Source organism: Pleurodeles waltl, chromosome 5 (genome assembly GCF_031143425.1).
Source record: "Pleurodeles waltl isolate 20211129_DDA chromosome 5, aPleWal1.hap1.20221129, whole genome shotgun sequence".
NCBI lineage: Eukaryota > Metazoa > Chordata > Amphibia > Caudata > Salamandridae > Pleurodeles > Pleurodeles waltl.
In genome coordinates, this window is record NC_090444.1 from 772702241 (window position 1) to 772729503 (window position 27263).

The following is a 27263-nucleotide window of genomic DNA, read 5'->3' on the forward strand; positions in this document are numbered from 1 at the left end:
CGTCAGTGGAACAGCAATTAAGCTAGCTGGAGTACGGGAACACTCTCTACTCAGGCCTACCTGAAAATGTATTGAACAGATTAAAAGTTCAACACTCAGCAAGGTCTGACATCTTTGGTCCCAAGAGAAGGGGGAATGTTATCTTGCACTCCACATGGTGAAAGTAAGCTGTTATGCCTCGAAATCAAATGTTTAAACCTTCAATCCCTGTAATTTGTCCAATACGGTAACTTGGCAATCTTAGCCTGTGAGCTGTGTCATAGAGGCCAAATCTGAATATTAGCCCCCCAAATATAATCTAGCATGATGCTTCCCTAACAACACCTACACACTGGAATGTGCCCTCTTTGAAGATTAACTCTCAACCTATCTGCTGACCTTCAAAAAAAAAAAAAGAAACTGAGGAGTTATATGTCCGGCTAGCTAGTATACGAACCACAGCTAGGAAACACTAATTGGGTAGTGGGTGCTATAAAAATACAATGAATCAATCAGCCTCGAGTACTTGACAAAAATCACCACCCAAAACGAAGTGAAGGGATTCCCTAATGACGAGGCCTCACCTGGGCCTCAATCCCTGGGGAAGAATTGAGAAAGAGCCACCAACACTGACATCCCTTCCAGTCTGAGCACACACAGGTAAAAATGAACAGCAGGAGAACCAGTCTGCACTGCACTAGTATTGGCACGGACTGTCTGGTGGGTAATAACATTGCTGAGTTGGAGGATAGTAGATTTAATTCCAACTTGTGTTCAAAGTCCCTAGCAAGGAACAACCCCAGCAAAGGTGACTAATGAATAAGAGTCCCTCCGCCCCTTTGTCACTTATACGAGGAACTACATGCCAAACTGAAAAATCATGAAAATCTGAACTGATTTGGAACATCACCTGACGTACTGTGTGCACCAGATCCTAATGGGAAAGGCAGAGGACACATTGCGGATGGGGCAATTTTGGTCCAAGCGCAACCACCACACTAATATTGAGTAGCAGACACCGACATGAATAGTCAAAACACAGAAGAAGGAAAAAATCTGGCCAAATGAACTAAGCAAGTGGTGAGAAGGGGCAGGTGCAAGTGAATGCAGCTGCCACATTTTTGCTTTGTTACCCAGTCATGTCATATAACCAAAACCAAAGACTAAAGACTAAAAACTAAGAGACTATGGCCCTCATTATAACCCTGGCGGTCAAAAACCGTCAGGGTTGTTTTGGCAATTGTACCGCCAACAGGCTGGCGGTACAATTTGCCATATTATGACTGCAGCAGTAGCCCCGCAGTCGCACCATCGGGACCAGCGGTTTCCCGCCATCGTTGTCCCGGCGGTTATCATCCGAAAGGGCAGCGCTGCCCTGGGGATTATGACTCCCTGCCCTCCAGCCTGTCCAGGGCGGTGGAGACTGCCATGGAAAGGCTGGCGGGAAGGAGAGTCGCGGGGCCCCTGCACTTGGCATGGGCAGTGCAGGGGCCCCCAGACACAGCCCCACCCTGCTTTTTACTGTCTTTACAGCAGACAGTGAAAAGCGTGATGGGTGCAGCTGCACCCGTCGCACGGCCGCAAAACCGCCAGCTCCATTAGGAGCCGGCTCCAATGTTACGGCTGACATCCCCGCTGGGCCGGCGGGCGGAAACGGTTCCCGCCCGCCAGCCCAGCGGAGATGTTGTAATGTGGTGGGATTGCGGCCGCATAGGCGGCCGCTCGGCGGTCTAACCTTGGCGGCCGCCCTCCAAGGTTGTAATGAGGGCCTATGTTTTTTAAAAATATTTTCTACTTAACATTTTTTAAAAATACAATTATTCATAACGGGATTGGTGATCAAAACAATTACATGGCGAGAGACTAAGCTAAAAATATGTCAATATCCCTGGATCAAGCTGCACTTTAAAGGGAAGCTCTCACCTTAAATAAAAAAGTACGCCTGCTGCCCCAAACCCTACCAGAGTCCTCCAAATTTTTCCTTGCTTTTGAGTTTCCGGAACTAGAAGCATGGCTTATCAAACGGTTCATCTACATTGTCAGCTTTCCACCATCTTCTCTACTCCAGATTCTCCCTCTGATAGCACCTTGACCACACAGTCTTTCGAATATCTTAGTAAGAGAAGCTAGTGTAGCCTACACATTGCGATAAGGCACTACTCGACCCAACAGGAAGGGCAGGGTGCAAAGAAAATTACTGAATGCATTTGGTACAAGCAAAGTGTGGCACTTCAAAAATGGAGGGCAGTAGCAAGTGTTATCTTGATGGGTACTGTAGCTTCTTCCCATTACAAGGAAAAAAAATAGTTAAGGTGATTAAATTGAAAATTATGCACCAAACGCATGCCATTTACAGCTAGGGAACACTAACCACTCAAAAGATATATTTTGCATCTATTTTGTTTAGCTTTTTCTGTATGATAAGTAAAAAAATAAAATTCAGCAGAGTTTCTGAATTATCATATCGTTTCCTTTTTTAAAGCCTTGCCTTTGGCTTAAATTGAGCATTTTCTCTGTTCCTGGCTGTATGCTTGCACCATCTTCAAAGCCGTATAACCAAATCATCACGACAATTAATAGACAGAGCAGCCCAAGACTTATTTAAGAGGGATGGCTAAGCGCAGCATACCTGCACGATGTATTCAATTGTAGAAAACTGTGGCATTAGTTCTGCTGGTTGATTCATTTCTGAGATACCTGCATAGGTTGGGGGGAACTGAGGAAAAAAAGATATCATTATTTTATGACACTTGCCTATGTTTGGCAAATTGAGTTTATAAAATCAATGGAAAAACGGTTTCAAAGTAAAGCAGAAATGCAGAGCATCTGTATAATGTAAAGCAAAATGTTGTCAGTATTATTTCAAATGCTAAAAGCACGGATTTCCAAGAACCCGAATTATTTAGACAGCAAAGAGTATTGAAATATCAGTGTCCAGAGAAAACTCCGACAGGCACTTTTGAGCATTCACAGATAAATCAACCAGAAAAAATATGCAAATGAGTCCAGGCCTTGCTACTTATACTAGAACAATTTAAACCCCACAGTTTCATTGCAAGTTAACAAAAAAAATTCAATAAGATCCCCACCAACAATTCTAATTAACCCTTTCAGTACAAGGGTTTTGTACATAAATTACATTAATTCTTCTTTTTCCAATGTAGGCATGTTTGATTTTATTGCCAATGTAAGGAAATGCCTCCTTGGCATGGTTACCCCCTGACTTTTTGCCTTTGCTGATGCTATGTTTTGAATTGAAAGTGTGTGGAGGCCTGCTAACCAGGCCCCAGCACCAGTGTTTTCCCTAACCTGTACTTTTGTTTTCACAATTAGCACACCCTGGCATCCAGGTAAGTCCCTTGTCACTGGTACTCCTGGTACCAAGGGCCCCGATGCCAGGGAAGGTCTCTAAGGGCTGCAGCATATCTTATGCCACCCTGGGGACCCCTCACTCAGCACAGACACACTGCTTGCCAGCTTGTGTGTGCTGGTGAGAACAAAACGAGTAAGTCGACATGGCACTCCCCTCAGGGTGCCATGCCAACCTCACACTGCCTATGCAGTATAGATAAGTCACCCCTCTAGCAGGCCTTACAGCCCTAAGGCAGGGTGCACTATACCATAGGTGAGGGCACCAGTGCATGAGCACTTTGCCCCTACAGTGTCTAAGCAAAACCTTAGACATTGTAAGTGCAGGGTAGCCATAAGAGTATATGGTCTGGGAGTCTGTCAAACACGGACTCCACAGCACCATAATGGCTACACTGAAAACTGGGAAGTTTGGTATCAAACTTCTCAGCACAATAAAAGCACACTGATGCCAGTGTACATTTTATTGTAAAATACACCCCAGAGGGCACCTTAGAGGTGCCCCCTGAAACCTTAACCAACTACCTGTGTAGGCTGACTGGTTTTAGCAGCCTGCCACACTCGAGACATGTTGCTGGCCACATGGGGAGAGTGCCTTTGTCACTCTGTGGCTAGTAACAAAGCCTGCACTGGGTGGAGATGCTTATCACCTCCCCCTTGCAGGACCTGTAACACCTGGCGGTGAGCCTCAAAGGCTCACCCCCTTTGTTACAGCACCACAGGGCATTCCAGCTAGTGAAGTTGCCCGCCGCCTCCGGCCACGGCCCCACTTTTGGCGGCAAGGCCGGAGGAGATAATGAGAAAAACAAGGAGGAGTCACTGGCCAGTCAGGACAGCCCCTAAGGTGCCCTGAGCTGAGGTGACTAACTTTTAGAAATCCTCCATCTTGCAGATGGAGGATTCCCCCCAATAGGGATAGGAATGTGACCCCCTCCCCTTGGGAGGAGACACAGAGGGTGTACCCACCCTCAGGGCTAGTAGCCATTGGCTATTAACCCCCCAGACCTAAACACGCCCCTAAATTTAGTATTTAGGGGCTCCCCAGAACCTAGGAACTCCAATTCCTGCAACCTAAGAAGAAGAGGACTGCTGAGCTGAAAAACCCTGCAGAGAAGACGGAGACACCAACTGCTTTGGCCCCAGCTCTACCGGCCTGTCTCCCCACTTCTAAAGACACTGCTCCAGCGACGCTTTCCCCAGGATCAGCGATCTCTGAATCCTCAGAGGACTGCCCTGCTCTAGAAGGACCAAGAAACTCCCGAGGACAGCGGCCCTGTTCACCCAAGACTGCAACTTTGTTTCCAAAGGAGCAACTTTAAAACAACTGCGTTTCCCGCCAGAAGCGTGAGACTTGCAACTCTGCACCCGACGCCCCCGGCTCGACTTGTGGAGAAACAACACTTCAGGGAGGACTCCCCGGCGACTCCAAGACTGTGAGTAACCAAAGTTGTCCCCCCTGTGCCCCCACAGCGACGCCTGCAGAGGGAATCCCGAGGCTCCCCCTGACTGCGACTGCCTGACTCTCAGATCCCGACGCCTGGAAAAGACCCTGCACCCGCAGCCCCCAGGACCTAAAGGATCGGAACTCCAGTGCAGGAGTGACCCCCAGGAGGCCCTCTCCCTTGCCCAGGTGGTGGCTACCCCGAGGAGCCCCCCCCCCCCCCCCGCATCGCTGAAGAGACCCCTTGGTCTCCCATTGATTCTAATTGAAAACCCGACGTGTGTTTGCACACTGCACCCGGCTGCCCCCGTGCTGCTGAGGGTGTACTTTCTGTGCTAACTTGTGTCCCCACCGGTGCCCTACAAAACCCCCCTGGTCTGCCCTCCGAAGACACGGGTACTTACCTGCTGGCAGACTGGAACCGGGGCACCCCCTTCTCCATTGAAGCCTATGCGTTCTGGGCACCACTTTGAACTCTGCACCGGACCGGCCCCGAGCTGCTGGTGTGGTAACTTTGGGGTTGCTCTGAACCCCCAACGGTGGGCTACCTTGGACCCAAACTTGAACCCCGTAGGTGGTTTACTTACCTGCAAGAACTAACAATTACTTACCTCCCCTAGGAACTGTGAAAATTGCACTGTCTAGTTTTAAAATAGCTATATGTGTTTTATTTGAAAAGTATATATGCTATTGTGATTATTCAAAGTTCCTAAAGTACTTACCTGCAATACCTTTCATTCAAAGTATTACATGTAAAATTTGAACCTGTGGTTCTTAAACTAAAACTAAGAAAATATATTTTTCTATACAAAAACCTATTGGCCTGGAATTGTCTCTGAGTGTGTGTTCCTCATTTATTGCCTGTGTGTATGTACAACAAATGCTTAACGAAACTCCTTTGATAAGCCTGCTGCTCGACCACACTACCACAAAAATAGAGCATTAGTATTATCTCTTTTTGCCACTATCTTACCTCTAAGGGGAACCCTTGGACTCTGTGCATACTATTCCTTACTTTGAAATAGTGCATACAGAGCCAACTTCCTACAGCTGTGTAAAAAAAAAAAAAAAAAAAACACACAAGAGTATTACAAGTACTGCAAGTGTTCATAATAATTCAGTCAACCAAGGATCAGTAGCTTCAAATATGTGGGTAGGCAAGAAGTAATAGAGCACGGTGCACTTATGAGGCAGTGCGGATCCTCTGCAGTCTATTTCTAGTTCCTTTCTAAGAGGATTTAGGAGTGGACGTTCTGGATAATGGCGGCCTTTCATACTCTTTCCTGTCCTCCATGAATTTCTCCAAACATTTGTCCCATTGAACTAAAACGGGGTACTTCTGCAAAATCCATGTATCTTCCCTGTGGAGCCCTCAACTTTCACCCTTGAACCAAAATTCAAAGTCTCTACATCACGCGCTCTCTGTGTGAGTGTGTGGCGAGTGAGTGCGCGCGGGCGCATTGGGGATTTCCATGTCATGGTTATCACTCGCTTAGCTAATATAGGAGCTAAATTGGTGAATTTTGTAACATCATTGTTTTTTTGTGCCGGATATATATGCCCATTAAACAAGTTTCAATGTTTTCTAGTCTTGGTGTACCGATTTTGGTGAAAATACACTACATGCCATTGTCCCAGAAAGGGTGTAATTTATTGCAAGTCCATAACATTTGCTTGAAGTCAGTTGGTGAGTGGCGGAATCTGCGGAAGACAGTTGTTGCCCTGGGTAAATCTGACAGTGCAAGGTAAGCCCTACGTAAATTGCAAGATTGAATGAACTTAAAGTGGGCATTTCAAGACAACTTCTGGGGGTATTACAGAACCCTATGCCATTCTTTTTCGTTCAGTGACAAACAAGTATTCCTCCCACTGGTCTGTAAGGTGTTTGAGAGACAGTAGTATGTTCTAGGATGGCTTTGTAGAACCAAGGGACCAACTTACAGCCATTCCCAATGGTATATAATGTTAGCATTATGGCATCTGTAGAGGGATCTGTACAATTTATGTTCCACAGTATCTTGAGCGCATGTGTGATTTTGCCATTAGCAAAAACTGTCCTGCTTGCAACCAGAGTTTATCCATCAATGCCAGGAATTATTGGATTGACCCATCATTGCAGATCTCCAAAAGTGTGGATGCCACTTACCCCCAGAATGTCAACTTTTTCTATAAGTAAACAATTGTTTGCGCCTACTACAAACAAATCCTAGCTACGAAGAGGGGCGCTCTCCAGTCAGACAACCTCACTCAGGAATACTCTGCCAGAGACTCTTCACTAGGAATTTGGTCTACTGAAGTCTAGAGAAGAGTTAAAAACTGTCTTTATCCAGCTTCTGCATTGCACATTTGTGACCTCATTTACAGTCTTTCGACATTTTCAAGCCTCTGGGTGTATATTGTTCTTCATGAACCCAAAGCAAATGGGCAAATAGCCTGACTAAACCAGTGCATGGCAGCTTGTTTGGCAGAACTGCACATACGGTGCCTCCCCTTTTATGCAACTGTAAGGATTAATTTACAATAGTGAAGCAGGTATTGTGTGGGACCTCAAAATAAGGACAGAAGGTAAAAAGAAAAATCGAGGGGTACAGTTTCCGCAAATACCCATGCCCCACTTCTTATACACAAAGGCAAGAAGATGGAATGGGGCATGGTAAGGGTTGTCAGAAGGCACAAATTTTCACATACAACCCCGTTGAGGCCCATCTATGAAGGCTGTACTTTGTGTCTGGGTTCCAGGAGAGGATCGTAAGGGAGGGACTGGGCAATCTCTCAATAAAGATTCTAACACGATCCTTTTTCATTCTCACCATCCAACCCCGAAACATTGGAAAGGACAACCTTCTTTAAGGCATCCAACGATGATCATGCAACAATGCAGAGTTTAATTATTTGCTCTCAAAGCAACATGGAAGAATCTACCATGTTCCTATGAAAGCAAACTGGTTCTAAATTACAAACTGCTTAATGAATTGTGTAACACTGCAACTGCTCAATAGATTATTCTTATCCAATTAGGGCAGTTACAAATCCTAATCTGTTAACATGCTTCCTTAGTTCAATGCCTATATTGACGTAATATAAAAAGTACTGGTGTCAAAACTATGTTGCTAAAACATGTTTAATGCACCTTCTCTTCCCCAACAAGAAGATAAATGGAGTGCTCTAAAAATGCTAAAGTCAGCTCAACCAACTTACATCTTTGAAGAGCTAGTGATGCCTTTCGGAAAATTCAAGGTAGTACAGCCTTAAGATTTTATGTTCATCTGTGACAGAAGCCGTCTGAGAGACAACAGAAACTGGCCCTGTGGTTTCCATGCTGCCTGCTACACTTGAAGAAAACATCATTGACACAGGGTGGTAAGGGGTCCACAATGAGGATGATTCAGACTAGAAAGACAAAATAAGATGGCTATGCATACAATGCTGCACTATGTGGGTCCCTGAACAGACACCACTTTAAGGACGTATTGAGCCCAAGGTCAGACTCAAGAACCATTGCTGTTGCCTTCAATCACATCCAACAGACAAGCCACAACTGACGATTAATGCCTGTACCTGGGTTGCTTCTTAAACAATATCGCTCTAGAAGTATACAAATTGCAAGTACTAAAAATAATACACAATACAGACTTACCTGATTTCTCTGAAAACAGAAGTTACAAGCCCAGAGCTTAGCTCTATAGTCCACCTGGCTGTAAAAAGTTAAAAACAAATGGTTGGAATGCAATATTGTTTTATCAAACTAGGAGGGGTTTGCATGAAAAAGAAAACCAAATGAGAAACAAAATCTTAAATGTAAGGCTCTTGAGTTATACATTCCTTGTAGGAAAACAACACCACTGTTCATTCATCAGGTTGTTATTTGAGTTTAACCCAAGGGTCACAGCTTTGAATTCGGGAGGTTGCCATACTTACACAAATCTTAGATCTACAAAGCAAAAGCAGCAGCAATACAGATCTATACACTTTTTGAAATCCTAGAATTCATACTATATATCTGCCTAAATTCGACTCCGCTGTACATTCTGAATCCTCCAGGCCATTGGAACAAGCTTGCTGTTGGATGCACTTGAACCACCTCCTGGTGGTAAGATCACAAAGTTACAGGCATGAATGCTGTACTACTACGCGCAATTTGAAATGGACATATAATTATCTGAAGGCAGTAGTCTCTCTAACAGACAAACAAGAACAATACTGACCAAAATTTCATTCTTCCAATTTTCCAGGACAATTCTTACCAAAGTGGATTGAGCACTGCTTTGCAGGTGGGTCTGCTGCACAGGACTGGTTCATATTGTACAGGAGGGAGATCCGGGCGCTCTTTTAAGGGAGTGAATAGACAGCCCAGGGGAACCACAAGACGTGTGGCCTCCAGTCTGCTGGAGGGCCATACATTCCAGCTGAACCGCACACCGTCCCTCTCTTCATTTTGCTGAATGAATTCCAGGTACGTTGCCATGTCTAACAGATACTGAAAAAGACAAAATGTTGAGTTGTAGATCTGCTGGCCACAAAAACAAGAATAAGGAAGAAAAAAGTAACACTTTTATTAGAATTTTATTACAATTCACCAGTTGCAGTTATAAAAAACATTCCAATAACTCAGTGATAAAATATATTACTTGGTGGACGTTATGTCCAACATTTTTAAACTTCTCTATTGACTCAACATAATTATTACAAAAAAAGATTGAATGCTGAAGCCCATCATTGGCTTTATAAAAAGAATTGGCTAAAGCCGGTACCGTCGGGCTGCCATGAATTCTACATTTTGCATTATTATAGAATATATTGGTTGGCTATTATAAGAAAGCATCCACAATATAGAAGCAGTGTGGTGCAACATGAAGGACATCTATAAAAACATGGAATTCCAGGATGGTATTGTCCTGGCTAACGCTTGCTCCACATGAGCACTGGCAAAGCTAATACTGCCATTGCAAAAGCAAGACAGACTGGCATTGCAGATGTTTGCTAGGCTTTTGCGTCCATTTGTGCAGTCACTAGAGGGCACAGGTGTTGCCACGGTATGTGAAAAAGTGGGTGGAACTGAAGGCACTCAAGTAACTATCATTCACAGCAGCTGAAACTTTCTGCAATCCTGTAAAGGCGGTTACCATTAGAGCAATGTATCCAAATTGCATTGTGAGTTTTATTATGCAAAAAGATACCTCCATCTCTTCGTGCTGTAAATTTGCAGCATTTTACTGCTACTGCTTTGTTCCTGAGCTCCCACAGCTCTACTGACACTGAGCACTTCATTTTTACCAGTGGGCTGCTGCTCTCACATTACTCTTCCCAGACCCAATATACACACATTTAATTTTTTCCTTCAGGGGGTTCTTTCATACCGAATCCAGAAACAGTAAGATCAGTGCCACGGACACAGAAAAAAGAACCTTTTTTTTTTTTTCTTTTTTTTTTAAGCTGTTCAGGAATGGTGGAGTGAGTGATAGGTTATCACCATAGTCTTGATGGCTCTTAGTGACCACTTCCGAATATAATGATGGTCGAGAACAAACAGAACCATTTTACTTATGTTGCTTTGGAATAAAAACAAATATGAAATAGGATTTCCACTAGCTCTTGTCCTGAATGAAGCCTATTTACCATTTAAGAAAATGAATGCGTAGTAAAGAACATACTGTATTTTCAGTAATTTCTAGACCTATTTCCATCTTAATGATAGGAATGCACCTTTTTTTTGTCTGCGGAAAAGGTCTTCAAACTGTGGGGCATCCCAACCACCCTACCCTGTCCATGTGGGTCAGTGACTTTATTCCCAGGGGTTGGGAGGCAGATTGCGAGACAAAATCCAACGTCATTTCGGACCTGGCCAGGGACTTTTGTCTTGCCCACAGGATATCTGTGGCAGCAGAACTTCGTCCAGGTTCCACAAATCAGTGACTGTGTCCAAACTTGTGAATGAGTTCAGAGGAAGGTCCCATTTATATAGGCAGAACAATGTTAACATCTCAATGAAGAGAAGGAGACTTAAGATGAGGAAATACCTTTTTTATCCCTTCAAATAAATCTTTAATTAGAGGCACTGTACATTTTTAAACCATTTTTATTAGTATTTTCTTTGTCAATATCACAGGCAAATGTGTCACATCTAGCACAATATTAAAAGCGTTATCAGTACGACGATCTATCAGTAACAATAGGAGTCCTTGGGTTAGTCCTCATTAACCAGAACAAACTGCAACAACAATAAAACCAGTCATGTGATAGCAACTACTCATTTGGTGGTGGTATCAGTAATACAATGGATTCTTTCCAGCTCAAGGGCACGCCACTTCCAACAAGGAACAACATTCAACAGGAGCAACTTCAGGGACCAGTGGCATCTGGAGTCTTAAATAATTATGTGATATGGCCTGATAGTTATGAGTGCAGTGCTAACCAGCCACCCTCTTTTGGTATGTCTGCAAGTCTAAGAGCAGTGAATCGCAGTCTGTGGCAATGGGATATATATGGAGCCCACAAGTCTCTTCCTGTAGGAGAGCCACTGCTTCTGCTTGCCCCCATTTGAGTGTCGCAGCACACTAGTGACCTACACCAGGCGAATACACACATTCTAATGATGAATGTATCGTATCAACAGTTACAGACGCTAGGGGAGTACTTTAATAGATGGAAACTGTAAACCAGACCTTACCAGATGAAGAAGGTATGGGGATACTAATCTTTTTGACTTTAGGATGGATTATGGCTGCTCTGAATACACTTAATGCAAAGCCTCTTCTTAAACACATATGATTTTCTAGTGGGTGGTTGTTTAGCTTTTTGTAGAATGTTCATGGAACCTTATGGAAAATCTAGCTGACTATATTGTGAATTCAGAAGCCAGAACGCTAATACAATGATGGAAGGGTGGGGTTCAGAATCAGGCCCCTAAACTTGTACTGTTTCTTGGATGCTCAGAAAGGTGATGGAGATCCATGAACCACCAATGAGGAGGTAATTTCTGTGCTAACATTATCATTCTGGTCTCTGACTGGTAGAAATTGGTTATAACTGTTGGCAAGAGGAGGACTGGAGGGAATACATAAATACATTTCCCTGACTAATCTAGGGGGCATTCCCATTAAATTCTATGTGGTAGTCTCTAAAGGCATAATCTTTTTTGTATCAGCAAACAAGTCTATTGGAGGATTTAGCCAGTTTTGGAATTTTTTGTCCACAAATTCATGGTTTATAATCCAGTTGTGATTCTCTTGGAAAGTTTGAATGAGAGAACCCACGTCTATGTTTGAACACCTGGTAGATGGACAGCTGTGAATGTTAAGTTCCTTGCAAAGTGACATTCCTGTTAGAAGAGGGGTCTTTGGTTGGCAGTCAGGTTCCCCCATGTCCAAGCAAGGACCCTCTTGCTAGTTAGGTTAAAGGAGAAACCCACCTGGTTAACCCCCACTAACCCCCCTTGGCAGCTTGGCACGAACAGGAAGGCTTAACTCAGAAGCAAAGTGTAAAGTATTTGTACCAACACACACAGTAATGCAGTGAAAACACTACAAAATGGACACCATACCAGTTTAGCAAAATAGGAAATATTTATCTAAATCAAACAAGACCAAAACAACAAAAATCTAACAAACAAGTTAAAATATGAATTTTTAAAAGAATAAGAGTCTTACTCCATAGAAAACAATGGAAACAATGATTTTGCAAAAAGTAGCTGGTTAGCGTCATAAATAAAACTGCACGGGCAAGCATGCATCAGAAATGGCAGCGATGTGTCAATTCCTTCCTTGCAAGGGAGGCCGTGCGTCGTTTCTTCTCCGGTCGGGTCGGCGATGCAAGAGAGGGATGCGTTGATTTCCGGATGGGCCACCTCGGATCTGCGCAGAGTCAGGTTGACTTCGACGCCCAGGGGCGATGCGTGGAAAATCCTGTTGCACGGTGTTAGAAAACCGCGCTGTGAGGGGCTTGTGTCGTTATCAGCAGCCGCAAGCTGGTGTTGTGCATTGTTTCTCTAGTCGCGATGCGTCGATTTCCCAGCCATGATGCAGGCGGAGCATCGATTTTAGCCATGAAGCCGGCGGCGCGCTGTTTATCAGCAGCATTGCAGATGGTGCGTTGACAATTTCCCTGCAGGGCGTTCTGTGCGTGGATTTTCAGCTCTTGTCTGCCAACTTCACCTTTGAAGAGCCCAGCGACTAGATAGGACACCACTTGGCAGGGCAGGAGGCTCAGCGTCCAGATGTTAGCAGAGGAAGTCTTTGATGGTCCTGAGCCTTCAAAAACAAGAGGCAAGCTCAGTTTAAACCCTTGGGAGATTTTTCACAAGCAAGAATATACCACAAAGTCAAGTCTTTGTCCCCTTTCACAGGCAGACACAGCAACTGCAGGATAGCCCAACAAAGCACAGTCACAAGCAGGGGCTGCACTTCTCTTAAGCTCTTCTCCTTGGCGGAGGTTCCTCTTGAATCCAGAAGTGATCTAATTTTCAGGGGTTTTGGGTCAGATACTTAAACCCCCTTCTTCCTTTGAAGTAGGCCTACTTCAACAGAAAGTCTGTTGTTCACAAGATCCTGCCTTGCCCAGGACAGGCCCCAGACACACACCAGTGGGTTGGAGACTGCACTGTGAGAGGAAAGGCACAGCCCATTCAGGTATAAGTGACCATTCCTCCCTCCACTCTAGCACAGATGGCTCATCAGGATATGCAGGCTACACCCCAGCTCCCTTTGTCTAACTATCTAGAGGGGAGTCACAAACAGCACAACTGTCAAACTGACCCAGACAGGGAATCCACAAACAGGCAGAGTCACAGAATGGTTTAAGCAAGAAAATGCCTACTTTCTAGAAGTGGCATTTTCAAACAAACAATCTAAAAAACAACTTCCCTAAATTGTGACCTCAAAGACCCCGAACGCCAAATTTCTATCTGCTCTCAAACAGAATCTACACTTTAATAATATTTAAAGGCAGCACCCATGTTAACCTATGAGAGAGATAGGCCTTGCAACAGTGAAGACTGAATTTAGCACTATTTCACTGTTAGGACATGTAACTCACATAAGTGTATGTGCCCATGGGGCTACCTAGGGCCTATCTTGGGGGTGCCTTACATGTACAAAAAGGGAACGTTTAGGCATGGCAAGTGGGTACATTTCCCAAGTCGAATTGGCAGTTTAAAACTGCACACACAGACACTGCAGTGGCAGGTCTGAGACAGGTTTACAGGGCTACTAGTGTGGGTGGCACAACCAGTGCTGCAGGCCCACTAGTAGCATTTGATTTACAGGTCCACCTCTAGCGCACTTTACTAAACCATAGTGTACATGCTTTAAGACATGCCAGTCTAGGGGATCCAATATTTAACAACTTACTGGTGAGCAAGTAGTATTTGGGCCAAATCACACTATGGGCAGTATTAGGCAAAAATATTGGGTTCTGATGGAGAGGCATCTTTGGTTCATGCCTGACATAGAAGTTTCAGGACACACTCTTCTTACAAAGCATATAGCTTTCACTCAAGAATGACTACTGTGGCAAATACTGGCCACTCAAGATGGAATCACTGTGTTTAATATGCTGCAGAAGTCTAATTTTGTCACAGCACTGTGGTAACCATTAGCAGTGAAACCTTACAGCTCCAACCACAACCGTTTTGAAGGGACCAACTTATTTTCCAATATCATGTTTATATTGATAACGCAGGACTCATTCAGAGGTGCATCATAAGCAAATAAACACATTTTAACAGACAGAATTCCATATCGTTTGTACCATGGGAAATCAAAAGCCTGCTGAGAACTAAAAATGAGAATCCTGCACACCTTGAGAGATGATGCTTTGCTGTAAGTTGAAATGAAATCTGCAGAACTGTCTCCTAAGAAAAGAGTCCCCACCCGGCTTCTCTTCTCTGATGAGTTAGAAAAGCTATCATTCACACTGACTGAGAAAACTGAGCTATACTTGAGATACACTCAAACCTTTATATCCATTTCTGACATAAGGCTGGATCACAGATTTTTTGTAAATACCAGCTTGGGTCTGAAATGCTGGTTACTGTATTTTATTTCTGTGCAATAGATTATTGCAAATGTATGCTATGTAAATATATAATACCCATTTTCCAAACACAGTAGACACCATGTAATTTTACACCTTTTTTCTCTCAAGCGAAAGTTCTACTACGTAAAGTCAATAGTGCCATAATCCACACTACACCTAAAAGGTACATTTTTTGGAAGGCCATCTAATTGATTTGCAGTAGACCAAGCAAGTTAATTTTTTTGAAGGGCTAATAGATTTCTGTAGCCTGTTGTCCCTTGGACAATTGGATTTTTAAAATAATTCCACATCCCTGTGTATAAGGAGCTGACTTTAGTCCAATGGGTAAGAATTTGTACTAAGAAGGTTCTGAGCCCGCTATAAACATGAGGAATATTTGATGCTTTGGTACTATCGGAATATGGAAGTAGAGATATTGGTAATCTATTACACACATTCAGTCTCCTTGATGTTGTTTAGGGTAGATCTGGTGTAATAAGGGCATCCTGATTTTTTCTTATGAACTAGTTCAGTATTCTCAGGTCGAAAATGTATCTGAAGTCTTCTTTTGATCCTTTTTCTTTCTTTCTTGTTGTTTTTCGAACCAGAAAATACAGGGAATCAATTCTCAATCCTTTTTGATGAATGGGAACCTTTTTCTTCTGCAGTAAGATCGTGACCTCATTTTGCAACAGGTCTTAATGATAGGCCCATGTTTTCACTGGAGGGAGAGATGGGGGAGAAGACGTGAAATGAAGAGAATATCCATTCTGAATAATATTCACGACCAATTTGTCTGCAGTTTTAAGAAGCCACTCAGTCATTCTGGGACAGGCAAGCATTGTAGCACACTTTACAAACATAACTGGGGAAATAAGTGAATTATTGTTTCATGGGAGGTTCCCCTAAGTTTGTAGATTGCTGATGTGGTTTCCTCTCCCTCTAGAGGTCTTACGTTGGTGGTAAGACTGCCTTTACTGCTCCTGATGAGACCAGTAAGGGGGTTGAACTCTCTGGAGGTATATTGTCAACAGAATGGCCTGTACCTCCTTTTATGTTCTTTTACCTTTTCTAAGCCAACAGCTTTCAACGTGTCTAACTCAGGTTTTTATATGTGACATTTCACCATCCATATGTGATCTAAAGAGTGAATTACCCGAGAATGGTTAGCTCAGGATTATTTGCTACTCTTCATGTTTAAGACCTGTTAGTCTAAGCCACGAGTTTTTACTAGCGTAAATACAATGGCAGTCGCCATGAGCGGTCAGGTCTGATATATCAGCGGATGAACCAATTATTTGGTATTCAGGAAAACTTGAAAGTCTTGCTTGCGCTCTTTAGGAAGTTTGTGTGTAAACCTCTGGACAGAGGTCCAGAGGGATTGATCATATCTGCCCAAAGACCATTAGCACTGGCCACTTTCATAGTGGAACTCCATGTTCTATACATTTTCCTTCCTAGATAATCGATCTTTTACTTTCTTTGTCTGGTGGTACAGAAGAAGAAGGTGATGTTGTGTGTGACTTCCTTGCTCGAGCTACAATTACAGCCTCTGGTGGATGGTCTGATATAAGAACCAGAGGGTCTTGGTAAGGTGGTTTATATGAATTCGGGAGCCTAAATAGAACAGGTTTAATGAGGCAGGTTTTAGAAATACTGCACTGTGGGCTCAAGAAGACCAAGGACTAGAGGAAGGAGAGGCCTTGATGATGCCCTCTGATGTAAGGTTTCAAAGATGACCGAGGCTGATTTAAAATGAGAATGTGCGATTGTCGAAATAGGTTTAGTTGTTTTCGGCGTCAATTACGGTGGCCTCAATATAGACGTGATGGCTTGATGTCAAAGGGGGTGACTTCAATGTCAATGGGTGTTTCAACAGTGACTACTGGGTTCTTTTGCCATTGAGAGATATCTTGTCGTCAGATGATTTCTTAATGTTGTACAGATGACAGTGAAAATGTAGGAAGATTGACAATTTTTTTTTATATGTATATTTTTATTTTAACAAAGTACAGTTAAAAAAGCAAACAATCCTCTTGCAGCACTTACATCAGTCATTGGCAGCCTTCCCCCACCACACCCTACCTCAAGAGTACTTGATCTACCCCAACACATTCTCCCAGCACCCATCCGGGAATCCCCCTGTCAGATGTGGTCCAACAAATGCCATCGGTTCTCCCCTGTTAAGATACCACGTCAGGCTGAAAGTCTGTAACTATTCCCTTCCATGGTCGACACACCATCACCAATTTTCGCTGGGACCCCCCCTCACTTATTATACCACCTCCTCTGCATGCATGCATTTGAAATTCCATCATTTCACTTATGGAAACATAAGGATCAGTTTGAAACCAATAAATTCCAGATTTGGGTGAACCATACACAAGAACTGCAACGCTTATTTTCATCTTTCTAGAAGATAAAGATTTTGATTATGATTATGTGCTTTGGACTTGGACATCTCATCGGATTCTGACTGAGATTTCATTTGAACTTTTGTACTATTAACTGAAGTTGTGCACTAATTTGATGTAGCGTGTGCCTCTATTTATGCGTGGACCAGTTCATGTTCGAGGTAAATTCTGATATTGTAGGCCTGATCGTGCTCCCGCCCCTCCACCATACTGCACTATATACCTCCTGGCTACCATTAAAGCCACACAGCAAAAGAGGACAGCATCTGTCAACTGTCTACTTTCCCGCCCGCCTCCCCAGATATCCACAGTTACCATTTGCTGCATAAAAACAAGCATAGGAAAAGCCAACAGGTCTCACCTATGCAAGAGCTATTGGCAATGACAATGCCTTTTAGCCACTATGTACACTAACGTGGCTGCTGTTCAGCATGGCTAAACGTTAGGAGCATCAGTGGGGTAGATTTGCTTTCAGTGGAATAGATTGGGTATATGAACATGGTAGATTGGAGTGGAGTAGATTGAAATGGTTTAGACTGGGGTTGAGTGGGGTACATCGGAGTAGGATATATTGGGGTAGCTAGGAGGGGAAAGGAGTAGATATGAGTGGGGTAGATTGGAGTGGACTGTGGTAAAGTGGGGTAGAGTTGGATATAGTTGTGTGGGTAAACTGGAGTGGGGTAGAATGGATTAGGGTAGGGTAGATTAAACTGGAGTAGATTTGGGGTAGATTGGACTATAGCAGACTGGATGGGTTAGACTGGAGTAGGGTAGTTTGGAGTGAGGTAGGGTAGACTGGAGTGGGGTGGAGTGGGTTAGACTGGACCAGAGTGGGGTAGATTTGAGTGTCATGTGGTACACTGGGGTGAAGTGGGGTGGGTTAGGGTGGAATAGAGTATGGTGGATTGGGGTAGAGTCTGGTAAAGTTGAGTGGAGTTGAGACTGGAGTAGGACGAGATAGGTTGGGGGAAAGAGTGGAGTGAGGTAGACAGGAGTGGAATTTTGTAAGGTAGACTACAGTGGAGTGGAGTGGGGTGGATTAGAGTAAGGTAGATTGGAATAGAGTGGGGTGAAGTGGATTGGTTTGGAGTGGGGTCAGGTACATTGCAATGGGGTGGAGTGGGGTAGACTGGAATAGATGGGGTAGACTGGAATGGGGTGGGGTAGACTGGAGTGAAGTGGGCTTGGGTAGATTAGAGGGGAGTGGGGTTGATTGGGCGGAATGGAGTGGGGTGGATTGTGGTGGTGTGGGGTAGATTAGAGTGGAGAAGAGTTAGCTAGATTGCAGAGGAGTGGGGTATATTGGAATAAAGTGGAGCGACCTGAACTGGGGATGTAGTGGAGTGGGGTAGATTGGAGTGGACTGTAGTGGAATGAGGTAGACTGGAGCTGAGTTTGGTAGCTTTGAGTTGAGTGTAGTAGACTAAATTGGGGTAGATTGGAGTGAAGTAGACTCAAATAGAGGGGGGTAGACGAGTGGAGAGGGGTAGATTGGTGTGGGATAGATTGTAGTGGAGTGGGGTACACTGGATCACAGTGGAGTGGGGTAGATTGGAGTGGAGTGGAGTAGACTGGGTTAGAGTGGAGTAGACTGGAGTGGGATAGGATAGACTGGAGTGGTATAGATTGGGTTAGACTGTAGCAAAGTGGGGTAGAGGGGTATAATGGAGTGGAGGGGTAAACTGGGGTGGGGTAAGTGGTGTGGAGGGGAGTAGAGTGGCATATTGTATTATGAAGTGAGTGGCGTAGATTGGAGTGGCATGGAGTAGTGTTCTAGAGTGGAGGTACATAAAGTGGAGTGACATGTCAGAGTGGAGTCAAATAGAACAGCGCAGCACAGAGTGGAAGGATAGAGTGGAGTGTTGTAGTGTGGAGTATGTATGGTGTGGTAGTGCGCTGCCATTATAGACAAAATATTTTCTATTCAAATGACCATTACATTTGTACCAAAATACGGTTTTACTGCATATAAACAATAATGTGTGCAAATGTCATCACCCAGTGTATCGATGTGCTTTGATCGTATTCAGATATTTGTTTCCACCACACTTCAGAATTATAAAAAAAGTGCTTCATCTGTACTAATTCTGATATAATCTGAAACATCAGCACAGTTCACTTTTTTGTAGTGCTAGAAAAAGCACCCTACACCCTCGGCTCTCATATGGATACTCAGCAGGACTGTCACATAAATTCTCTTACTTTGAAGTCAGAGAAAGAAAAGTAAAACACCAAGCTCCCTTGGAAGAGAGAGATTGGCATCTGACCTCTATCTTTGAATGCACAACAAATGTGACAAGATAAGAACAAGCTGTAAAGGCCTGTTCACAGAAAGTGAGTTTGTGGAAGAATACAGAAAACGTGATTTGGGCAACAGGAGGGACAAACTCAAGCTGCACAGCCTAAAGCAAATAAAGAAAGCAAATCGAAAGCCACAAAATGTGAGTTATAAACCACAAAGTCAATGGTAAGCAACGGGTTGAATGTATTCCTAGGCCAGCTTTCTGAATATCCCCAAGATGTATTTAGCAAACAAGACAGCAGCGCTGTATGGTAGGCTTCGACCTAATGAACTTAACAGCAATTTACGTTTGGACAGATGCCACAAAGTCTTTCTATACAAGCAAACTTAAAACAGAAAATGTACAGCACATCAAGTGTAGAATCATTAGAAACTTTTCTTGCCTATTGCACACTAAAGTGGATGCTATTCCTACTTTTAACTATCTCAAGTTGTTGTATTTGTATATTAATAAGCCTCCTCATATTAATATTACTGGCAAAACATACCCAGTCCCACAACAAGCGATCACAACAAACAAAAACAAAAAAAGAGAGCCTGCTACCCTATTGCTGACCATCTTAAAGGTGATCAACATGATGGCAAAACGGTGTATGCAGGGATGTGAAATACCTATAGCCTGCCGCCCAGGACATATTGTTTGGGGTAAAAGGTAACAAGTTTTCATATTTATTTTGTCTGTGGGCCAAGTAGGCCCAACCCCCTGCAGCACAAACCCTTTTGCCAGTTTAAATTACCACATTATGTATTAGGGAAGTGCATTGTTACAGTAAAGGTAACATGTGTCCCTGTGTTAATGCTGTTCAAACATGTATTTATGTTTCATTAATGCAAATCCTGTATTATTAGGGTGAGGGCGTGCTAAGGAAATGTAGTAACTACTGAAAATAGTTTCAGTATAAAAATGTGTACACACATTTGCAAAGTTGAACAATTTGAGGCTATGTATAGTGCTCCCAGAAAGCTCTCTGATTAGATGTATTTGCAGAAGTTTTGAAAAGCAGTATTGAGGATTCTTTGATTTAAAAATCAAAACGTTCATTAAAAAAATGCAATGAGGGAAAAAATGTTTTGCTAAGCTGCTGTTAAATTTTAGGTACCATTTCTTTGAAGCATTATTTAGTTAAATGTGTTGACGCACAGTATTATTTCTAAATAAAATTTAGCAATAATGGAAAAACCTGTGTAACCAGATTATGGGAAACATGAAAATAAGAAAGCGTTGACAAAGTCAGTAGGTCAGACATTTGTTGTCAGACTTTTGGTTTTGTCAATTTGGAGAGAGAAGAGAGGAGAGAGGAGAGAGAGACACAGACACACACACACACACACACACACACACACACACACACACACACACACACGGTCTTGGTTAATACCAGACAGAACTGGGGGCCCAATTTCTAAAGAAGTCACAAAAGTGCCCTCATGGTATATGCTCTTGTATTGGTTTACAGCACATGAATTACCAACAATGTACAGAAATAAGCCAGGAAGTGGTATTTCAAGAAAATGTTTCTGAACTACATTTTAGCTCAAGCAAATATGTCTAGATTTGCTCATGCGAAAATCTGTGGAGCGTCTAAAAGTTCACATCCCCCTGCAATTACTTCCTCTCCTCCCCACCCCCCACTGTCAGGAATAAATGTTCAAGCTTTCTCAGTATGGAAAACAAATGAGAAAAGAAGAGCAGGTACAAAAAAAAAAAAAAAAAAATGCAAGTTTGTAGTTTTGCACAGACTCAGAAGGGCATTCCAAACTTGGAACTATTGCTCCCTGCTATCTACAGCCTCAGTATGTACTTAAGGGATTTGCTAGTATTCAAACCCTACTATATAGTATGAGCTGTGGCATAATCAGAGAGGCTATAATCATTGCCCTTATGTAATGAGATTGCTGCCATGGTCTGTCGCTGCACTATATGGCACCAGAGAAACAAGTGGATTTTGTTACAGGACAAGTAGATTTATGAAGCACCATGGACAAGTAGGTATTTTATTACGTTCCACACCTGTGGTATGATTAACACTACATGATTATGTTTTGCTCGTAAATCTTGGTGTTAAAAAGTTACAATTATTTGATAATAAGACACAGGAGAATCTTGTAATCTGAGAAGAAGAAGAAGGAGAAGGAGAAGGAGAAGGAGAAGGAGAAGGAGAAGAAGAATCATTAAAAATGCAGAGGTTTTCAAAGGAAGCAACGTCACAAATCAACAGTACGCATAAAATGCTACGATGCATTTGTGAATAGAATGGCAGGAACCTCTAGATGTTCTATAAGGTAAACTAAATAGGGGGTGAAGTAAATAAAGTGAATCCAAAAAGAGGGTCCTCTGGCTTTAAACATCATGTTTACGTTCCATTACCACTTCGAAATCGGAAAAGGCGGCAAATCAGCACATTACAATGCCTCATGTGTATCGAATTGAGATAGGGAAAGCTTAATTGTAATCCTGGGAAACCATTACTTAAAAGACTAACAGCAAAAAAAACAGAAAAGAACCCGCCATCCATCTAAACCCAAACTGTGCGGTTGATGACGATTTCCCAATGTATTAAGGTCTTGTCAGACCAGAGTTAGAAAAGGCAGTTACAAATGCATTGCTCTTCTGCTCCAATGCCAAAAATTGCTTTACTTGTCAATATATTTGCAATAGCTCTGCAGTTACCAGCTCTACCACAGGACAAATTATTATGTAATCCAAAGTGGTCATAATTTTAGATTTTCTATGTATTTTAGCAGACAACTCGGACTGGAACACAAGGAATACAGTGTACATACCAGGTCCTAACACCACCTATCAACAGTAATAGAAGCTAATGTACAACAACGTTAACGCAAGACCAATCCCTGGCTAACATGATACCTTCTGTGGTTAACAGGACACTAATTGAGGACTATTAAAAACGCAAAAAATGTGCACTTACTTCTTACGTTATTTCCTCACTGCACAATCACCACCACTCGATACAACATTCAATAGTCAAGTGAACTGTTGTAGGATTCAGACCAAACTGTAACCATGAGGAGGCAGCAATATCTAATGTAGCAAGCCTTTGTTACGGTCACAGATAAAGCCATGACTCAGTGATAATCGGAAAACGTTTGTATGTGTGTTAAAAATTCCATATTGTACCATACGCTACACACTAGCGAGTAAAGGGATGTTTAAGGGACATGCAACTCACTATATAGGAGGATGCTTCGAGTGTTTTGTAAGAATGCAGGGACAGGACAGTATCGCGGGCCAGGTGTGAGCTAAGCCTGAAAGGTGTTATATGTGCCCCACTAGTGACATCAAACATGTTCAGGAGGATAAGAACAATGTTTATGATATGACACTCCAGTCAGATCTATCTGCATAGACCGGGAACATGTGCAAGAACTACACATGGTAAAGTAGGCAGTCTTTGATAGTAGTAGGTTTCCGCACAAAATTGACTAAGGTGTCGGGGAAATGGAACGAACATCAGGGACAACTATTTACTCCTGTATCGGACAACAATCGTAATGCTTGGTACCGAGGGGGACTATCCAAGACTGCAACAGAAAGAGCCACTGGCGACAGTGCGAGGGGTGGGGTTGGGTGAATACTTACTGGTTACGTACTGCAAAATGTCACTGTGCTACTTATCATCATGCTTTTACCGTATGTCACCTGGTTTATTTTTGATTGTTATGCTAATAAAATAAAAAAAACTACAGCAGCTCACGTGGCTCATAACAGGCTCGGCGGAAGCAGGGATATGCAATTGTTTTGACAAAACCGAGCACATATCCTCTAAGGAAGAGAGCAACACATAGGTGTAAATAGTTTCACTTCACGGAAATACAGCCAGTTCCGTTTACTCAACAGAAACAACGTCCTTTGAACAAAAGTCCAACACTTATAAAGGAGAAACGAGAACTACATGTATAAGTACTTTCCCTACTGTCGGCGGAAAATGCATGCCTAGGTAATGCGCAGCTTTGATGACATAAGGATCAGTTGTAGTCCACTTGAATAGAAACCGGGCCATACAGAAGCGGTGGCCTTGTATTTGGTAATTCCCATGTTCCTAAGGGGAGTTATGACGCAACCGACAGCCCCTTCTGTGACACCTCTATTTTAAATAACACTGGCAACAGAGCATGGATCGGGACTGCCATACCAAAAGGAAATACTGTGACGACAAAGATCAGAGACCGGAGGGGACAGGGGAGAAAGCATCGCCCTAGGAAGCTGTGATCCCTTATTAATGGACCTGATTCAGTTAATGACTACGGAGTCTCTGGTAAAGTCACGATACGCTTATTTATATGGTCATTGTGCGATCATTTAGCCAGAATATACTTAGGGATAGAACAACATCAAACATCGAATAACGAAATCTCACCTGGTGGCCGCTTCCGTGGACGGTGCCGGATCCGGGTCCTGTGCGGATGATGATGATGATAGAGTTGAAGGTTCAGCTCGACAAGTACAGCTCAGCTCTGCAGTGGTTGGCCGAAGGATAGTACGCCCAGATGACGCAGATCAAAAAGGGGCAGAACCCGGCTGCCACGTACAGGCTGTCGTACCAATAACAGAGAGCTAGAAGCAGCGAAAGAGGACAAAGTAGTTGTGCCACTTCCTGGTCAAAGGCCAAGGAAAGGCTTTGGCGTAGGCGTCCTTCTTTTATGTCTGTTTCACAGCTTTTACAGTTTCTGTTCTTGGGCATTTTCATGACGTTTATACTATATCCTTTTGTTTTTTCCCCCCCTCATCTTCACGAGCTGTATAGGTCGACGTCACCAGTGGGAGAGAATGATATAGGTGCGCTTCTCCTTCGGAATTCTATGTCAGGACCGGAGGCTCAGATTATGCTTCTCTTTCTATGCTTTATTATCAACAGCTGCCAATAGTAGAAGATGTTATTCAAGAAAAACATATCCCAGCATTCATGGGATTAAGGTCATAACCATAGAGACCACAGCATATATAAACCTCTAAGGCAATAACACTTCCTCTTTCTTTGCTGTTTCTGCAGCTAGTTAACCACTTCGCTGCCAGGCCTTTTCCCCCTCCTGTGCCAGGCCTTTTTTTGCCTATTTGGGGCAGTTCGCGCTTAGGCCCGCATAACTTTTTGTCCACATAAGCTAACCAAGCCAAATTTGCGTCCTTTTTTTCCAACATCCTAGGGATTCTGGAGGTACCCAGACTTTGTGGGTTCCCCTGAAAGAGGCCAAGAAATTGGCCAAAATACAGGGAAAATTTTGTTTTTTTCAAAAAAATTGGAAAAAGTGGCTGCAGAAGAAGGCTTGTGGTTTTTCCCCTGAAAATGGCATCAACAAAGGGTTTGCGGTGCTAAACTCAGCAGCTTCCCAGCTTTCAGGAACAGGCAGACTTGAATCAGAAAACCCAATTTTTCAACACAATTTTGGCATTTTTCTGGGACATACCCCATTTTTGCAATTTTTTGTGCTTTCAGCCTCCTTCCAGTCAGTGACAGAAATGCTGGATCCCAGAAACCTAAACATTTCTGAAACCTAGACAAAATTCTGAATTTAGCAAGGGGTCATTTGTGTAGATCCTACAAGGGTTTCCTACAGAAAATAACAACTGAAAAAGAAAAATATTGAAATTTAGGTGAAAAAAACATAAATGTTTCTCTACGTTTTACTCTGTAACTTTTCCCTGCAATGTCAGATTATCGAAAGCAATATACCGTTACATCTGCTGGACTCCTCTGGTTGCGGGGATATATAGGGCTTGTAGGTTCATCAAGAACCCGAGGAACCCAGAGCCAATAAATGAGCTGCACCCTGACGTGCGTTTTCATTCTATAACGGGTAAACAGCAATTCATTTGCTGAAATATAAAGAGTAAAAAATTGCTATCAAGAAAACCTTTGTATTTCCGAAAAGGGCACAAGATAAGGTGTTGAGGAGCAGTGGTTATTTGCACATCTCTGAATTCCGGGGTGACCATACTAGCATGTGAATTACAGGGCTTTTCTCAAATAGATGTCTTTTTTACACACTCTCCTATATTTGGAAGGAAAAAATGTAGAGAAAGACAAGGGGCAATAACACTTGTTTTGCTAATCTATGTTCCCCCAAGTCTCCCGATAAAAATGATACCTCACTTGTGTGGGTAGGCCTAGCGCCCGCAACAGGAAACGCGCCAAAGCGCAACGTGGACACATCCAAATTTTTGGAAGACAACAGAGGTGATTTTTGCGAAGTGCCTACCTGTAGATTTTGGCCTCTAGCTCAGCCGGCACCTAGGGAAACCTACCAAACCTGTGCATTTCTGAAAACTAGAGACCTAGGGGAATCCAAGGAGGGGTGACTTGCGGGGCTCGGACCAGGTTCTGTTACCCAGAATCCTTTGCAAACCTCCAAATTTGGCTAAAAAAACACATGTTCCTCACATTTCTGTGGCAGAAAGTTCTGGAATCTGAGAGGAGCTACAAATTTCCTTCCACCCAGCGTTCCCCCAAGTCTCCCGATAAAAATGATACCTCACTTGCGTGGGTAGGCCTAGCGCCGGCGACAGGAAACACCCCAAAGCGCAACGTGGACACATCCTAAATTTTGGAAAAAAACAGAGGTGTTTTTTGCGAAGTGCCTACCTGTAGATTTTGGCCTCTAGCTCAGCCGGCACCTAGGGAAACCTACCAAACCTGTGCATTTCTGAAAACTAGAGACCTAGGGGAATCCAAGGAGGGGTGACTTGCGGGGCTCGGACCAGGTTCTGTTACCCAGAATCCTTTGCAAACCTCAAAATTTGGCTAAAAAAACACATGTTCCTCACATTTCGGTGACAGAAAGTTCTGGAATCTAAGAGGAGCCACAAATTTCCTTCCACCCAGCGTTCCCCCAAGTCTCCCGATAAAAATGATACCTCACTTGTGTGGGTAGGCCTAGCGCCCGCGACAGGAAATGGCCCAAAACACAATCTGGACACATCACATTTTTTCATAGAAAACAGGGCCTACCTGTGGATTTTGGCCTCTAGCTCAGCCGGCACCTGGGGAAACCTAGCAAACCAGCGCATTTATGAAAACTAGAAACCCAGGGGAATCCAAGATGGGGTGAATTGTGGGGCTCTGACCAGGTTCTGTTACCCAGAATCCTTTGCAAACCTCAAAATTTGGCTAAAAAAACATGTTTTCCTCACATTTCAGTGACAGAAAGTTCTGGAATCTGAGAGGAGCCACAAATTTCCTTCCACCTAGCGTTCCCCCAAGTCTCCCGATAAAAATGATACCTCACTGGTGTGGGTAGGCCTAGCGCCCGCGACAGGAAATGGCCCAAAACACAACGTGGACACATCACATTTTTTCATAGAAAACAGTGCCTACCTGTGTATTTTGGCCTCTAGCTCAGACGGGCCCAGGGGGGGCAGAAATGGCCTAAAATAAATTTGTCCCCCACCCCCCCAACCCCCCTGCCCCCCCGGGAGCGACCCTTGCCTATGGGGTCGCCCCCCCTTGCGTGACATTGGTGCCAAAAAAAAAACCCCGGTGCCTAGTGGTTTCTGCCCCCCTTGGGGCAGATTGACCTACAATCGGCAAATCTGCCCCCAAGGGGGGCAGAAATGGTCTAAATACAATTTGCCCCCCAGGGGAGCGACTCTTGCCTAATGGGTCGCTCCCCATCTCTACAAAAACAAACAAACAAACAAAAAAAACCCACAAAAAAAACAATTTGCCCTGGTGCCTAGAGGTTTCTGCCCCCCCGGGGGCAGATCGGCCTAATACCAATAGGCCGATCTGCC

At 43.5% G+C, this 27263-nt stretch overlaps 1 protein-coding gene across 1 annotated transcript in view; it reads right to left on the reverse strand.

Annotated features, from left to right (window-relative positions):
* The window catches only part of SEC23B (SEC23 homolog B, COPII coat complex component), a 192100-nt gene extending 167712 nt beyond the window's left edge, over positions 1–24388 (reverse strand). Inside the window, exons 1-4 of the mRNA XM_069234733.1 lie at positions 23896–24388; positions 9034–9266; positions 8427–8484; positions 2609–2695 (exon numbers count right to left, since the gene is read on the reverse strand). Coding sequence (XP_069090834.1) covers positions 2609–2695; positions 8427–8484; positions 9034–9254 — 366 coding nt within the window. The 5' untranslated portion in view covers positions 9255–9266; positions 23896–24388. The remainder of the gene's footprint in view (positions 1–2608; positions 2696–8426; positions 8485–9033; positions 9267–23895) is intronic.
* Positions 24389–27263: the final 2875 nt, after the last annotated feature.